The following is an 18,558-nucleotide window of genomic DNA, read 5'->3' on the forward strand; positions in this document are numbered from 1 at the left end:
ATAAATCTAGGTTTTTTTCCCCAAACCTATCCACTTCTACTGTATTGTACTGCCTTCTATATTGATTTAATTATTTCATCCTAACAAAAATTGAGATTTTTACAGGAGGTCCATAGTAACATGGATATTGTTTTAGTTAGAGATAATAGATTTATGATAAGCCCACAAAATTTACAGATTCCTATTTCAGCATGTCAGATAATTCTCTTAGGAATTGGAAGTTCCTATAGACGAATATGTCTCTGCCTGCCCTTCTTGTTTTGGGGTTACACAGTGTTTGCTCTGTTTTGGGGTTATGCAGTGTTTACTCTGTTTTGGGGTTACACAGTCTCTTCTTTTTCTATGCATATGCTCTATCTTTTTTCCTCATGGCTTCTTTGTTTCTCCATGTTGAGCCAATTCAAAATTACCTTTCAGTTTTAGCACCACTAGAACATGAATGCCTTTCTTTTTCAAACTTTATGTGACTATTCATTTTTTTTTAGCGAGAATGGCTATTTTCCTAGGGCTGCTTCATAAGATCTATGAAAAGTGTAATTGAGTATTGGTTAAGACTGTATGTTCTAATATATACTGCCTGGGTTCCAATTCTGGCCCTCCTCGTAATAGCTGTGCCCTTGGGCAAATTACTTTGCTTTCTATGTAAAATGGGGATAATGGTAGCATGTATTTCACAGGAATGTTGTGAAGCATGTAAAGTACTTAGTGTGCCTGGTATATAGCAAATACTCAATGCATATTACCTGTTATTATTAAGAGGTCTAAGCAGTCAAGCACTGATTAATACTAGTATAGAAATGGAGTTTTTTAATTAAGAGAAGTAAATTAGAACAAGAGGTTCTATTAAGATAATTTGTTTATTACCTTTACAATTTTTAAAATATGTACTCTCTATTAGGCACTGATTCCATGCCCTTAAGATAAATCAGTGAACAATAACAACAACAATAGAGATCCTTGCTTACATTCTACCAGAGAAAAACAGATAATAAATAATAAACAAAATAATTAAGTCAATTTTGTAGTATGGTTAAAGGTAGTGAATGCTGTGGAGAGAAGAAAAAGCACCTGGGTTAAGGAAATCAGGATTCTAGTAGATGTTCTAGGTTGGTTTTATTTTTATAGCAGCACCTCGAGGGTAAGTTATTATTGCAGGAGACATTTCAGGTAGAGATTAGATCCAGAGCAAAGGCCTGAAGGTAGGAAAGTTCTTGGCAAGTTGAGGGAAAAATCAGGAGGCTAGGGTAGCTGGAGTGGAGTGAGCAAGGGGAAGAGAAGCAATTGGTTAGTTTAGAGAGGTATCAAGCATTCATGGTAGGCCGTCGTAAAGCCTTTTGCTTTTATTTTGCGTGAAATGGGGAGCTGTTGTAGGATTTTGTTAAATGACATGATCTGACTTATATTTTGAGAGGATCACATTGACCATGGTAGTGAGAATATACTGTAGGATGGAAACAAGGGGACTAGTTAGGGAATTATGGCAGAAATCCAGTGAGACTGGGTGGTAGCTATGGACAGTGATAAGATTTTAAGTGTAGAGCCAGCATGCTTTCCTGATGATTGGATATAAAGGAAGAGAAAAAGTGAAGAGTTGAAGGTAACTAACTCCAGGATTTTTTGACTTGAGCAACGAGAAGGCTGTATATACCATGAACTAAGATAGGAAAAATTTTAGGCAGAGCTAAATTTGCTGTGAGAGAACATTGGGAATTTGATTTTAGACATATTAAATTTATAGTGTTTATTAGACATATAAGTTGAGATGTTGAGTACGCAGTTGTGTATAAGAATTTGCAGATTGGAAGTGAGGTTTGGCCAGGGGATAAAAATTGGGGAGAATATAAATATTTATATTCATGCTACTGGATACTATCACTGAGGGAATGAATAAAGATGGAGAAGAAAAGAGGATGAAAATTGAACTTTTGGGTACTCTGATATTAAGATATCAGGAGAAAAGAGGAACCATGAAAGGAGATTGGGAAGGAGCCACCAGGGAAGTAGGAAAAAGCAAAACAAAAAAAAAACAGGAGTGTGCATAAAGTATATAAAGAATGAGAGAGTGGTGAATTATGACAAATACTGCTGATTGATAAAAAGAAGGTGAAGAATTACCATTGGATTTAGCAATTTGGAGTAAGTTGGTGACCTTGGTAAGAGCACTTTTAATAAAATGGTGGAAGGAAACTCCTGATTGAGTAGGTTTTAAAGAGAATGGCTCCTGCAGAGAGGAATTTCAAATAACTAATATAGATACTATTGCCACTACAAGGTGATTGTGAAGTGTGCTTAGTGACTTGTTTCCAAAAAGTATAGGGTAGAATGAGGAAAAAAGTAACCTTACAGTGAAGAAACCTGGCAGACGCTGCAAGTGTTCCAGGTTAACATCATCAGTGATGTTATGTTGATAGTATGTACCTTTCATATGATTTGATGAGAGGGCACTTTGCCTCTGTGTTCTCCCTCCCTAACCCCATGAGCCCAGTCTAAGCATGGGAAAACATTAAACAAACAAAAATTGAAAGACATCCTATAACATACTTGACCAGTACTCCTTAAAACTGTCAGTGTAGGGTTGGGCACAGTGGCTCACGCCTGTGATCCCAACACTTTGGGAGGCTGAGGCGGGTGAATCACGAGGTCAGGAGTTCGAGACCATCCTGGCCAACATGGTGAAACCCCGTCTCTACTAAAAATATAAAAATTAGCTGGGCGTGGTGGCACGTGCCTGCGATCCTAGCTACTCGGGAGGCTGAGCTGGGAGAATCGCTTGAACTAGGGAGTTGGAGGTTGCAGTGAGCCGAGATTGTGCCACTGCACTGCAGCCTGGTGGCAAAGCGAGACTCCATCTCAAAAACAAAAACAAAAACAAAACAAAACAAAAAACTGTCAGTGTAATCAAAAAGAAGGAAAATCTGATAAACTGTCACAGACCAGAGACTAAGAAGACGTGACAACTAAATGTAATGTGGTATCTTAGATGGAATCCAGAAACAGATAAAGAACGTTAAGGAAAAACTAGTGACATCTGAATAAAGTATGGCGTTCAATTAGTAGTAATGTGTTTATGTTGGTTCCATAGTTGTGGCAAATGTACCATAGTAATGTAAGATGTTAACAATAAGGGAAGCTGGGTGAGGAGTATATGGGAACTCTGCAACTTTTTTGTAAATATAAATACAAAACTGTCCTAAAATAGTTTATTTAAATAAAAAAATTAAAGAATGGGAAAAGAGGAATTAGAGACAGCAAATATAAGACAGCTGTTTCAGGAAATTTTGTTACCAAAGGAAACAAAGAAATGGGGTGATAGCTAGCAGGGGAAGTCGGTTAAGACAGGTTTTTTTTTTTTTTAATTTTTTAATGGGACAGATAACAGTCTGTTATTTATTGTGGGAATGATACAGTATAGAGCAGAAAAATGGGTGATGTAGGAGAAAGGGAGAAATCTCTGATGCAATGTCCTTAAGTAAGAGAGTTTAAGATAGAATATACAGTTAAAGGGATTGGCATTAGATAGTGTCAAGTTCACCTCTGGTAACAGGTAAGAATCAGAGTGTGTGAATGCAAATGGTAGTGGTTGGGTAAGTATTATGGTGGCAGGCTCCCAAATGCTCAGTTTTCCCAGCAAATGCAGGGTCTTCAGCTAAATGTACAGATGGGAGAGCAAGCTTGGGAGTTGAAGGAGAAAGAAGGTGTGTTGAAGTCCTCTGGCAGTGTGTAAAAATAATTGATTTGTGCCAGATAATGTGATTATTTGGTAGCATCAAGTGCCCACTCTTGACTAGTGTACATGAATTAAAGTGAAACTAGCTAACATGATTGTACATTTTCTTTTCTTCTTCTTTTTTCTTTTTTTTTTTTGAGATGGAGTCTTATTCTGTCTCCCAGGCTGGAGTGCAGTGGCCTGATCTCGGTTCAGTGCAACCTCCACATCCCAGGTTCAAGCAATTTTTCTACCTCAGCCTCCCGAGTAGCTGGGATTACAGGCGTGTGCCACCACACCCAGCTAATTTTTGTATTTTAGTAGAGACAATGTTTCAACATATTGGCCAGGCTGGTCTCCAACTCCTGACCTCAGGTGATCCACCCGCCTCAGCCTCCCAAAGTGCTGGGATTACAGGCTTGAGCCACTGCGCTCAGCCATGATTGTGTATTTTCTTAAATCATATTTAGCTGGAAGCTGCAATATATCAGTTCATATCAATACTAGTTTTAAAGAATTGGTTATATTTTCATCTGATACTTTATAATTTACAGTAGTATTTATGTTTAATTATTTATAATATGTAGAAAGAAGTTCAGAGTTCCTTCTGGTGAAACCATATTGGGTATTTGTATTTTTATGATGACAGGGCACTACTGTGATGTAGTGCACTACACATACCTAATATGGTAGTAGAGACCTGAAGAAATGACTAGTGCTTTGCATTTATTCTTTGCTTTTAGTAAAATTTAAATTGATGACCATATGATTCTCTCCTCTCATTTTCCACATTCCATTTATCTCCCCTCTCTCTTGTTAACAGAAGTGATATTGCTCACATTGTTAAAATGTTTTATACTTAAGTCTAGCCAAATATAAACTTTGTACTTTATCTTGGAATTCGTAACCAGGAGTTTCATGTATTTTAGTATTTTAAGTATTTTAATCATGGAGATGGTATAAAATGAGTGGTTGACACAGTTTTTTGTACCCTGACTGGGGTGAAATGGAGATCAAATCCCTTGAAGTCTATGTGATAGCTCATTTTTGTGAATGAGAACCAATGTTACTATTTCGTTTTTTGTTTTGCAAATTTAACAGTTGAGAGGCATTGGTGGCATGAAGAAGAATGTGACTTCTCATTTTCTTCCTTTGGATTAGTCCTGTTGAAGGTTTATTGTACTGAATTGTCTGTTTTGGGAAACATGCTAAAAGCAGTTTTAATATATGCAGATGTGTATACTCCAGAAATAATTTATAGTTGGGAATGGAAACCTCTTCTTGGAATTTAGGGCTAGTTTTGAACTATGGAAGATGATGAAGATATTTTCTGGGGTTTATCAAGAATAGAATGTCATCATGGTTCAGGTTCCACTGGGGTGTTTTGAGCAGGCTTGGAGGAGAAATGACCTCCACAAGAAATAGGAACGCTTTTACACCGTTGCTGGGAATGTAAATTAGTTCACCCATTGTGGAAGACAGTGTGGCAATTCCTGAAGGATCTAGAACCAAGAAATAACATTTGACCCAGCAATCTCATTACTGGGTATATACCCAAAGGAATATAAATCATTCTACTATAAAGACACATGCACACATATGTTTACTGCAGCACTATTTACAGTAGCAAAGTCATCAACCCAAATGCCCATCAATGATAGACTAGATAAAGAAAATGTACATATACATCATGGAATACTATGCAGCCATAAAAAGGAATGAGATCATGTCTTTTGCAGGGACATGGATGAAGCTGGAAGCCATCATCCTCAGCAAACTAACACATGAACAGAAAACCAAGCACTGCATGTTCTCACTCATAAGTGGGAATTGAACAATGAGAACACGTGGACACAGGGAAGGGAACAATACATACCAGGGCCTGTTGTGGGGCTGGGGATGAGGGGAGGGAATTTTTTTTTTTTTTTTTTTGTGACGGAGTCTCGCTCTGTCACCCAGGCTGGAGTGCAGTGGTGTGATCTCGGCTCACTGCAAGCTCCGCCTCTTGGGTTCACGACATTCTCCTGCCTCAGCCTCCCCAGTAGCTGGGACTACAGGCGCCCGCCACCATGCCCAGCTGATTTTTTTTTTTTTGTATTTTTAGTAGAGACGGGTTTTCACCGTGTTAGCCAGGATGGTCTCGATCTCCTGACCTCGTGATCCACCCATCTTGGCCTCCCAAAGTGCTGGTATTACAGGCGTGAGCCACCACGCCCAGCTGAGGGGAGGGATCTTTAAGAGGACGGGTCAATAGGTGCAGCAAACCACCATGACATACATACACCTATGTAACAAACCTGAACGTTCTGCACATGTATACTGGAACTTAATGTAAAATTGAAAAAAAAAAAAAAAAGAAATTACCTCCAAGGTGTGCTATGTACCTTTCTTGTTAGATTTTCTCCGATACAAGGAAGGAGAGACAGAAAAATTTTCCAATTCTTAATGGTTTTTCACTTAAGTGACTTGTGTCATTTACTTGTGAGAGATAGTCGTTTGATTTATAATGTTCTTTTTTGACAGTTCTCATAGAACTTTATGTAAGAGATAATCAATATTTGATCTATTATTAGTTTTATGTCCTTGAAATAATGTTTAGGACAGTTTGCATTACTGCAGTGTTATATATTGTAAGAGACTGGGAAGTAGTCGTTAAAAATATCATCAAGGGAGCTCAAACTCTGATGGAAGTTATCTGAAATTGCTTCATTTTATCTTTCAATTTGAAATTATGCCCAAAGCATCTGGTTTTACATTAATAAATGCCCTTGTAAGGATTTTGGTAGCTGTCATTCAGGAGTAGTTATCACTTAGTCCTCGTTAACAGACAATATTCTCTCTGAAAATGACATGGTATCTACTGTAATCCTAGAGTGTCTTAATAGTCTATTCTATGCTCAGCAATGAAACATTTCAAAAAGTGACTGACAGCCAATTGATGTAATTCACAGTGATCTTTTGTGTTGACAGATCTTTAAAAAGTCATGGGAAATTACTACTGTACCCAGTGAAGCCACCTCCCTTTTTTTTCTTTAACTGCCAATATCTTGTAAAACAGGATAATTTTCTCTTTGACTGCCACTGTTTTTTATTTCGATAACATGACATGATTCCTCCTTATTATTAGGATTTCTTTTGATTGGCAGAATGTGTTTCCATAGGTAATACTGATTTTAAAATAGAAATTTTTCAGTTCTCAGATTAACTTTCTTAATTTTCTGACTTCACATCAAGACAACCTTTCCAGTAGCCACCTTCCCACTCAGGAAGACGAATGATTTAATTCACACAACTTAAATATTTTTAAATGATTTTAGTCCTCCTCTGAAGGAGAAAATGATGAAAGCAAGAGGGTGATGAATTGCTTATTTTGGTGGATATTTTTTCCTAGAGCACTCCAAAGTTAAAAGGTTGTTTGTTTTGGTAATTTTATAGGATGTAGTAGTCTTGTGTTCAAAACTCAAAATTTCTGAATTAAAACTATGGAATGAATGGAAAGGAGAGCTGATGTATATGAACTTGTCTGATGAGTTATGGGGGAAAATATAGAGATCTAGTCCCAGTGTTGCCCTAACTTTTCATCTAAGAGAATTTATTGGAATTGTATCTCTGTGTTTTTGCCCTTTGTTATTGTGTTTCAGAGTAGTTATTTTCCTAAGATTGTCAGGATGATCCTTAGTGGAGTAGAAGGTACTCTTTTTCTTAGTTGAAACCAGTACTAAAACATTGTGTTTATGAGTTGACATGTATTTTTTGAGAATGAAGTGTGTGCTTTCATCCTGTGCTGGATGATGTAGAAGAAGTGAGAATGTATTTTCTGATTATAGTCCTATTTGTATTTTTGTTTAATATTCTACAGCTTGATATGATTCTTACTGAATTTAAATTCAAACTTTTTAACATTGTTTTGAAATATCATGGATTGTAAACATGTGTAGTACCACCCTCATCTTTAGTTCCAGTTTCTGCTTTGTGTCATATGCCACCCCCATCCCCCAACCTCTTGGCTCACTGTCTCACTAGACCAAAAGACCTAGATTAATTCATTGCCTTACACACCAAAACTCCCCACTACCTGCCACAACCTCACCATCAGACATATTTTTGTGAAAATGCGAAGTAAAGATGTAGAAAAGAGAGACAAAAAAAGAGGTCCATTCTATTTCCTGTTTGTATTTCTTTTAGACTCTAAGGAATATGAACAGTTTTATGGTTTAATAGTTAAGAAATAAGTAATAGATACCACTTTTTTTTCCTCTTCTTTTTACAGACAGTAGAATCAGAGCATATTGGGGTCCAGTTGATTGCAGGCCCAGAATCTTATATTTTAGTCTAATGTACACAATCATGCAGCACTTCAGAGCTGCCATATTATGCTTATGCTAAAAGGCACTGGCAGAGTTATTTAGATGAGTCCATAATTGGAAGGTACAGGACGTAGTATTAGTTTCATTTAGGCTGTGTGATCTAAAGAAAATCACTTCATTTTCATTTCTGTTATAATAAAATGGAAGTTATAATTATGTCCCTTTAATTACTTTTCCGAGTTTTTGGGAAAACAGTGTAGGAAAATGAATCATGAAGTTCTTTAGAATCCTTAATTCTATACAGACAATAATAGTTATTCTTCTTTATCTTCCTCTTCTAGTAATTTATAGAAGACAACTTTTTTTTTTTAACCAGTACTGTCTTTTTAATGATCTGTTCTATGTAAGAAAAGGGAAATAGTGTTGACAACAGAATATTTAATCCTCACAATAACTCTGTGAAGTAGACATTATTATTGACATTTTACAGATAAAGAAATAGGGTTATAAAAGATAAGAAAATTTCCCAAGATCAGTAAGTAATAATAATAAAGTAAGTCATTAATTCCCTGGTTACTTTCACTTTGATGCCCATGTTCTTTCTTCCACAAACTGATGTAGTTTATTAACATATTGTAATCTCTCCTAACATCTCTGTTCATCATGCCTAATTTTGAAACGTCTTGTTGCCATTTTAATGATTCCTGTTCTTTTGGTGATCATTTATTTGTTTAGTTCATTTGGCAATGTTTTAGTTGGAAGGCATCATGCTAAACCGTGGCAATTTCTGTTCTTGGTCTAATCTTTTTTAAACAGAAGAAAACATACCTTTAGAATACAGTGATAAGTGTTCCCATAATACGGGGGAATACAAAATGTTTTGGAATGCTAGGACGTATTAGTCCATTTTCATACTGCTATAAAGAACTGCCCGAGGCTGGGTAATTTATAAAGGAAAGAGGTTTAATTTACTCACAGTTCAGCATGGCTTGGGAGGCCTCAGGAAACTTATAATCATGGTGGAAGGCAAAGGGGAAGCAAAGAACTTCTTCACAGGGCAGCAAGAAGGAGAAGTGTGAGTGAAGGGGGAAGAGCCCCTTATAAAACCATCAGATCTGTGAGAACTCACTCACTATCATGAGAATAGCATGGGGGAAACTGCCCCCATGATTCAATTACCTCCACCTGGTCTCTCCCTTGATACATGGGATTATGGGGATTACAATTCAAGATGAGATTTGGGTGGGGACACAAAGCCTGACCATATCAAAAACTTCCTAGAAGAGGTAACATGAAAGCCCATGCTTTAACATACCCCTTTCCTGAATGTGGATGGCCTTTTCCATTATGCCTTACATTTGTTTTGTACCGGCAGATTCATATTGAGCCATTCATCCTGGGGTGAGTAGTTAAATGACTTTTACATGTGTTTGTTGTTTTCTAGCTTGTCCAGATTATTATCAATACAACACATTTGGAGAAATCCTGTAAGTACTTGGAAGAATTTATCACCAACATCACTAATGTGCTTCCAGAGACAGTTCACACTACCAAGCTCTATGGCACCACAACTTTTAAGGTGAGGGGGCCCTACAGTACTGTGGAACTGCTTCTGGTGTACACAGTCTGGGACGTTCTACCTAACATGGCCTTGTTTCTGCAAGATGGTTTATTACATGCTCTTGAGAATAAGTGTTTATGATATGTTTGGTTTCCCTTCTCTGTTTTCTTTGAAAAAATAAATACCAGTGCTAGTTTTTGGGTGTTTAAACAAAACAAAACAAAATGAAACAACTACAACTGTGTCTCTAAACCCTTCCTTATGTTTTGTACATGTAAATCACTATTTCCTAAGTTGAGCCCCCATCACAGTCAACAGTTCTTAAGTATGGTCTAGATAATCATAGTTATGGCTGACATTAACATTAATTAAAATTTTCTACTAAGCTGTCCCCTGCTCTCTGTATCCTGTGACCAATTTTTTTTTTTTTTTTTAAATCAAATCTTGCTCTGTTGCCCAGGCTGGAGTGCAGTGGTGCAATCTTGGCTCACCGCAACCCCTGTCTCCTGGGTTCAAGTAGTTCTCATGCCTCATCCTCCCAAGTAGTTGGGATTATAGGCGTGTGCCACCATGCCCGGCTAATTTTTAGTATTTTTAGTAGAGACGGGGTTTCGCCATGTTGCCCAGGCTGGTCTCGAATTCCTGGGTTCAAGCGATCCACCCACCTTGGCTTCTCAAAATGCTGGGATTGCAGGCATGAACCACCACACCCGGCCCTGTGATCAATTTTTTAATCTTACTTTTTAGTGAGGAATTTCTGTCCCTGCTTTTCTAGTTAGCAATTTTATAATTTCATATGTCCACAGCACTAGTTTTGATCCAGAGCTGGATCAAATGGGAAGAAATGACAGTCATGTAGAACAAAAGAAGGATTGATGGTAGATGAGTTTCTGGAGGGTAAATGCTATAGCTTAGAGCAGCTTTAATAAACTCCTTCATATTTATGTGAGCTTTAAATAGGTATTAAGCAGTAAAAGTAATAGGACAACACCTCAAACATTAAAAATATGGATCTAACATATAGGCTACTTATATGGTTTGATTTTTTGTTTATATTGTTATTTGATTGTTTTAGTTTTGAAACATATTCCATGTCACCCTTTTGAGATCCAGAAATTGATGTTAATTTAATGTACAGTTGTAGAGTTGGAACCATGATTTATGTCCCCTGTAGTCTGCTTTTTCCCATCATCTTAACCTCTTTCTCTATTTTTGGTACATTCTTTTGACAGTAGGCGCAAGAGAAGAAATCAAATTTGATTCATACTGCTATTATACTTTATGACAGATAAAAATTTTTGGTATGACTTACTATTTTTCTATTGTTTGAAAAAAACACAATGTTGAATCAGAAAGTATTCTTTATGTATCTATGTGATTAGGTCAGCTGCTAGCTTAAGTTACACATTCATTAAATTACTATAAATTATTTGTTTCAAAATGATAATAAAATTAGTTAAAATTCATTACACATAATGTTGTGTTCATATCATGACTTACTAATTTTTCACAATGTCTAATGATACTAATTTAGATGTTCTTTTAGTGAAGAAAAGAATGATTTAATAAAAAGGCCCTGAGAATGAGTATGAAAATATGACAAAAGCTTTCAGAGCTTCAGAATGACCTCAGGCAGTTTTATAGGAATTATAATTACTCTCAAATACTAGCATTATTATGGAGCTTGGGCATTAGATTTATCAAAAAAATTTCCATATTTGCTCTTCTGTGAAAGCCAAAATTTCTCTAGGAAAGAAAATGTAAAAGAAATAGTTCAGTGTTAAGTAGATAATAGGGAGTTAGGGAATTAGAACGTGAGGTTCATTTGTCTATCAAATGAAGAATATGTGGTATCCACTGATACTCTTTCTCTCAACCAGTCTCAATTTTTTATGTCAATAGCTTTTCAAATTATGTTCAGAAATTCTCTCAAAGGATGGCTTGTGTATTTTCTTGTTGCTCTAGCATGAAAAAATGCTGAGGGAAAATTAAAGGCAGACAGGAAGCCATAGGGGCTGAATAGCCAGTTAAATACTTAGTGAAGGAGAAGTTCTGGAGACCACTAAAGGTCATGTTGACAGTGCTTATTGGAAACACTGATTGCTTAAAACACACTGAAAATTTATTTTTACCAGGGCTGTTTCAGACTAGTTAACCCAGAACTCAATATAAACATGGCAATTATAACAGCTACATGTTGTGTATTTTCCTAAGCTACTGTTTCCAGAAAACTTTCCTTTGCAGATGGAAACCTTTATGCTGGAAAAGGGGTAGAAAGAGTCTGAAGGTCTTTAAGGTATTTTCTTGCAGAGTTCCCTCTTATTTCTGCCATGTGTGACATAATCAAGCTGGCGTCCTTAGCTTTCCTGATTCATAAGATTTTCCTCACTGTCTTACAAAAGAGAATGAAAGTGTTTATTAATTTACTCTATAATAAATATTGCTTGTGTATCTACTGTGTAATCATCTGGTAGATTCTTGGGGAGAGACAGAAAAAGTGCTTTGTCCCTGGACTTAAAGTTTATGATTTACAGAGAAGACACCCACTATACTGGAATAATACATTAGATGTATTCAATCTCTCATTTATTTAACAAGTTTTAATACAGTGTCTACTACAAATTAGGAAAAGTTTCAGGCATGAACAAAAAAGTGAGTCTCCTCACTTTATAGAGCTTATATTTTAATGAATTAGTGGATGATAAACAAACAAAAAAATCTAATGTAATGGCAAGTAGTGATAAGAACCAGGGAAAAAAATAAATGACCAAAAAGAAGTGAGAAATTAAATCATTTGGATTTCTGATGGATATGCATTCCTGTTAAAGGGGACAGCACAGTGGTAGGTATGGATGTGTTCAAGAAATAGTAAGGGGGTCAGTCTGGCAATGATGTATCTATCACTAATGGTATGGACGATAAGAGATGAAGTATTCAGGAGTTAAATTATTTCTGGCCTTGTAGGCCATCATAAATACTGTACATTGTATTCTGAAATGAGATGTGATGTCATTAGAAGATTGAGTTGTGGGGGGTAATGATCTGAGTTATCATTTAATGTGATACTGGTTTTTATGTGGAAATAAATATATTGTAATTTAATAAAAGGGGAAGAAGAAAGTCTAATTGGGAGGTAGTTGCAATACTCCAGGCAAGAGATAGTGGTCACTTGGACTAGAGTGGTAGAGGTAGAAGTGGTAAGAAATATTTTTGAAGTTACAGATAGCAGGTCTTAGTACTAGATTGGGTGTGTGTATTAAGAGAAAGACAGGAGTCAAAGGTAGTTCCAAAACTTTTGAACAGAACACTGGATGAATACTGTTTACTGAGATGGGGAACACTTAGAGAAAAATGCGTTTGGAAAGCAGAAATACGATCAAGACTTCCATTTTTGATACATTAAGCTTGATATGTTTAATTGATAGCTATATAGAGGTATTAAATTGGCAGGACAAAATCATAGCTAGAGATAAAAATTTAGAGTTCACCAGTGTAAAGATGATATTTGATGGCACAGGATGGACTTTCTTCTGGGATCTGAGTATACATAGAGGAAAGATGTGAGGATTGAGCACCAGGGGACTTCAACATTGACAGGCTCAACAGAGGAGAATTCCAAAGAGGATGAGGTTCCACCTTTAGGACCGCCAAAGAAGACTTCCCAGACAAGTACAAGTTGGAATGGATCTTGGAACCAGCAGGATATTTATAGGCAGAGAATGGATATAGAGGGAGTGAAGGATATTTTAACTTCATGTGCAAAGATTAAATGATAAAATAAAGCCAGTATTCAGCATGGAATTAGGATGGCAGTGAGATACCAAAGTAGATAAATACCAACCTGAGAAGCACTTTGTTTTATATTAGTAGATAATTTGGACTTTATTCTAAAGTCTTTGAAAGACTTCAAGTGAGGGATGTTGCATTTAAAAAAATAAACATTGTACTGTGCTTCATTGAAAGGAAGGGGAGAACTAAAAAGAGAAGGAAAAGAAAAGATGAAAGTAAGGAAGGAAAGAGAGGAAAGGAGGAAGAAATAACAACATCAATCACAATTACTCACAGTTCAGAATGAGAGGAATTGAATTCCTAAAAGACTGTAACTCTGTGCTAATAAATTTGAGGACCTATATGGAAATAGATATGATGTGATAAGGAAAAGATATGAAAGAGGAAAGCTTCAAGATGACTGACTAGAGGTATTTCATACTCACCTCCTCCACTAAGAAGAACCAACATAATGAGTAGATGATCACATTTCAAATAGACCATCCAAGAGAGAACACTGTAATTCAATAGAAAAGTGACAGTAAATGCCTAAACCAAGGAAGGGGAAGGAAATGAGGCAGTCTACTCAGTAGGATCAGCTGGGAGCTGAGGGAGACTCCTTAATACGAGGAAAGGGTTAGTAGAAACTTTTCAGTGGTTTCCATTTCCACTATGGAGTCCTGAAATCCTGGCAATAGGAGAGTCTCTTGACCCTCACTTGCCCTGAAACTAACATAGGAAGATGCTGAGAGATTGTGTGATGGCACTGGTCCAGGGAAGGAGCTCACACCAGGTCACACACATTCCATGAGACCTAAGCAGCTATAGCAAGCAGCCATCTTAGAGCCCTGCCTCCAACAGGTAGCGCATTATCCTGGAGACCACTGGTACTGGGGCTGAGGTGCAGGAGAAGCACACTTGCTGCCTCCCAGCTTAGGTGCCAGTGACCAGGGGCCACCCACACCAGGGGCTGAGATGCTATCATGATGCATGCTGCTGCCATTGAGGCTGAGGCATGAGCAATGTGTCAGCTAGGGCAGAGGGGCTGAGGAAAGAGTGCCACTTGGGCTGTGGTGAAAATGGTGTGTGTGTTTTCCACCTGCTGACCTAGGTTGCCCAATACTGAAGGTGGCACTGCCCTCCCCAGTGGCAGGGAACCAGCACAGCTGCTGCCACCTACCATCAGAGCATGTCACTTTTCTAGGGATTGCCTCACCCCTAACTACTGCATCTGGTGCCTATACTCATTATCAGAGGGCTTGAGGACAAGTTTGGCTCAGCTTTGACCTGCCACCCCCAACCCCTGTGCCAGAGCACACCGGAAGCAAGAGGATCACCTAGCACTGTCCTCCACAGTTGGCACCTGAACACTCCTCCCAGGTGCCTGAGGTCGGGCCTACCCACATGACTGCTACTACCAGAGCTGGCACCTACCTGCATGCACCACCTGTGTGCCTGGAGACCAGCCCACTCAGCTGAATGCAACCAACACCAATACCCGTGTGAACCACTTGGGACTAAGAGGATGTTTCCGCCACTGCCATTGTCATCATTCACATCAAGCTGGCTGCCCCAGGGGTTCAAGAACATCCCCACCCACCCCACCTACTGTTGTCACTGCTGGCATCCAAGTAATCTGTCTGGAAACTCAACAATTGGCCCATCTGGACTCACTAACAGTGGTGCCAGACCACCCTGGGGCCCAAAGACACACATACTCATCCCACTGCTGCCACCACTGGGGCTCAAAGACCAACCTACCTGGTGTTACAGTCCCCAGCAAAACCACAGCCTCATTTAATAATTGCACCCTGAGCCACTGAAGAAATTATAGATACCACTGGTACTATTTATACCTGAAGGAATCGTACAGAGTTTACACTACTGCACTCAAAATCACAACCAAAGTGTCCTACCCAACTAACAGCATAGATATATCTTCTGGAAAATGTCCTCCCCTACCAGAGCAAATTTAAAAAATTGCAAGAAGTGACTGTTATAGTAGATGTACAGATATGAATATAATGGTACAGAAAATAAGAAAAAGCCAGGACATATGACACCTCCAAAGGAATAATTCTCCAACAACAGGTCCCAAAGAGAAATTAATGAAATCTCAGAAAAAGAAGCTAAATGATTGATTCTAAAGACGCTCAGTGAGAAACATGAGAATTCTGCAAAACAATACAAAGAAATCAGAAAAACAATGCATGATATGAATAAGAAATTTGCTAAAGAGATTGATACCAAAAATATAACCAAACATAAATTATGGAACTGAAGAATTTATTAAATGAAATGCAAAATACGTTCAAAATCTTCAACAATAGACTAGATCAAGCAGAAGAAAGAATTTCAGATCTAGAAGATAATTCTTTATACAAAATAAAAGAAAAAACAACTAAAAAAAGAATGAGCAAAGCCTTTATTACATATGGGGCATCATAAGAGACCAAATTTTCAAATTATAAGGGTTCCAGAAGGCAAAAAGAAATAAAAAAGAGTTGGAAAACTTGCTTAATGCAGTAAGAGATGAAAATTTCTCAAGTCCAATGAGTGATTTAGACATTCAGATGCAGGATGAGCTGAGATCCCCAAAACGACACAATGCAAAAAAAGTATTCTCTCCACGGCACATTATAGTTAAACTATCTAAATGTAAACACAAAGATTTCTATAAACAGCAAGAGAAAAGCATCTAGTTACCTATAAAGGAATCATCATCAGACTAACAGTGGATTTCTCAGAAGAAACCTTACAGGCCAGGAGGTAATGGGATGATATTTTAAAGAGCTGAAAGAAGAAAAAAAAAAAAAAACCTGTTGGGCAAACATACTATATCCAGCGAAATTATTCTTCATAAATGAAGGAGAAATACAATCTTTCTCATACAAACAAAAGCTGAAAGAATTCATCACCACTACACTGGCCTTACAAGAAATTCCTCAAGGGAATTCTAAACTTGGAAATAGTGAGTGACATTTGCTATCATGAAAACACACAAAAGTATAAAACTCACTGGTAAAGCAAACAAACAAATGAAGAAGAGAAAGGACTCAAATAGTACTACTGCAGAAAACCACCAAACCGCAACAACAAACAGTAGGAGAAAAGGAAAGGAACAAAGAATACACAAAATAACCAGAAGATAATTAATATGATATAGGGAAGACCTCACATATCAATAATAATTTTGGGTGTAAATTGATTTAATTCTTTACTTAAAATATATAGACTGGTTGAATGGATTAAAAAAACATGATCTAGCCATATGCTGCCTACAAGAAACATAATTTACCTTTAAAGATGCATATAAACTGAAAATAAAGGGATAGAAAAAGATATTTCATGCAAATGTTAACAAAAAATGAGCAGGCATAGCTATACTCAGATACAACAATTTAAATAAAAAACAGAAAAAGACAAATAAGGTCATTATATAATGATAATGGGATCAATCTAGCAAGAGGATGTAACACCAAATCCATATTGGCATCCAACACTGGAGCACATAGATTCATAAAGCAAATATTGCCATATCTAAATAAAAAGGTGAACTCTGATATAATAAAATTGTGGCACTTTAACACCCCACTGCCAGCACTAAACAGGTCATTGAGACAGATAATCAGAAAAGAAACATTTGTTTTAAACTGGACTTTAGACCGAAAGGACTTAACAGACATTTAGAGAACATCTTATCCAACAATAACGGAATACACTTTCTTCTCATCAGCACAAGGAACATTCTCCAAGATAGACCATATATTAAGCCACAAAACAAATCTCAACAAATTTTTGAAATTCAGAATCACATCAAGTATATTCCCAGATCACAATGGTGTAAAACTAGAAATCAATACCAAGAGAAACATTGGAAACTATACAAATACGTGGAAATTAAACAACATGCTCCTGAACAACCATTGGTTCAATGAAGAAATTAGTATGGAAATAAATGTTTTTTGGAACAAATGAAATGGAAACACAACATATCACAACCTGTGGGACACAACAAAAGCAGTACTAAAAGGGAAGTTCATAGCAATAAGCACCTACATCAAAAAGCAGAAATATTTCAAATAAACAATCTAACAGTATACCTCAAGGAACAGGAAAGCAGCAACAAACCAAATCCACAATATCAGAAGGAAATAATGCAGATCACAGTAGAACTGAAAAGAAAAATATGGAAAGATGAATGAAACAAAAAGTTGGTTCTTTGAAAAGGTAAAATTGATAACAACCACTAGCTAGACTAACCAAGAAGAGTACAGTGAAGACTCAAATAAAATTATAAATGAAAACAGAGACGTTATAACTGATACCACAGAAACAGAAAAGATCATCAGGGACTATTATGAACAACTATATGCTAACCAGTGGAAAATCCGTAGGAAATGGATGAATACTTGGAAATGTACAACCTACTAAGATTGAATCAGGAAGAAATGGAAAACCTGAACAGACCAATAACAGGCAGTGATTGAAGCAGTAATAAATAGTATCTGAACAAAGAAAAGCCCAGAACCAGGTGGATTCACCACCAAATTCCACCAAACGTATAAGAATAACTCATACCAATCCTCCTGAAACTGTTCCAAAAAATTAGGGAGAGAATTCTCCATAACTTATTCTGTAAGCCTAGCATTACCCTGATACCAAAACCAGAAAAGGAACAACAACAAAAGAAAACTACAGACCAATATTCTTGATGAAAATAGATGCAAAAATTATCAGCAACATACTAGAAAATTGAATTTAATTAAAAGATAATGTATGATGATCAAGTGGGATTTAGACTAAGAGTGCAAGGATGGTTTAGTATATGCAAATAAGTAAATGTGAAACTTCACATCAACAGAATGAAGGGCAAAAACTATATGGTCATCTTAATAGATGCAGAAAAAGCATTTGATAAAATTCAACATCCCTTCACAATTAAAACTCCCAACAAGCCAAATATAGAAGGAACATACCTCAAAATAATAAAGGCCACATATAGCAGACCCACAACTAACACCATCCTGAATGGGAAAAGGTTGACTGCCTTTCCTTTAAGAATGGGCAAAAGCTGGAACCATTCCCCGGGACAAGGATGCTCATTCTCACTACTCCTATTAAACATAGTATTGGAAGTCTGAGCTAGGACAGTCAGAGAAGAGAAAGAAATAAAAGGCATCCAAATTGGAAAACAGGAAGTCAAATTGTCCTTC

General features: G+C 37.0%; 1 protein-coding gene across 3 annotated transcripts in view; it reads left to right on the forward strand.

Annotated features, from left to right (window-relative positions):
• Nucleotides 1-18,558, forward strand: part of EXOC6B (exocyst complex component 6B) — a 647,056-nt gene that overhangs the window by 333,996 nt on the left and 294,502 nt on the right. For all 3 annotated transcript variants that reach the window (XM_019021027.4, XM_055378081.2, XM_055378080.2), the window contains one exon: nucleotides 9,458-9,592. In XM_019021027.4, coding sequence (XP_018876572.1) covers nucleotides 9,458-9,592 — 135 coding nt within the window. The remainder of the gene's footprint in view (nucleotides 1-9,457; nucleotides 9,593-18,558) is intronic.

The sequence above is a fragment of the Gorilla gorilla genome, chromosome 12 (assembly GCF_029281585.2).
Source record: "Gorilla gorilla gorilla isolate KB3781 chromosome 12, NHGRI_mGorGor1-v2.1_pri, whole genome shotgun sequence".
NCBI classification, from domain to species: domain Eukaryota; kingdom Metazoa; phylum Chordata; class Mammalia; order Primates; family Hominidae; genus Gorilla; species Gorilla gorilla.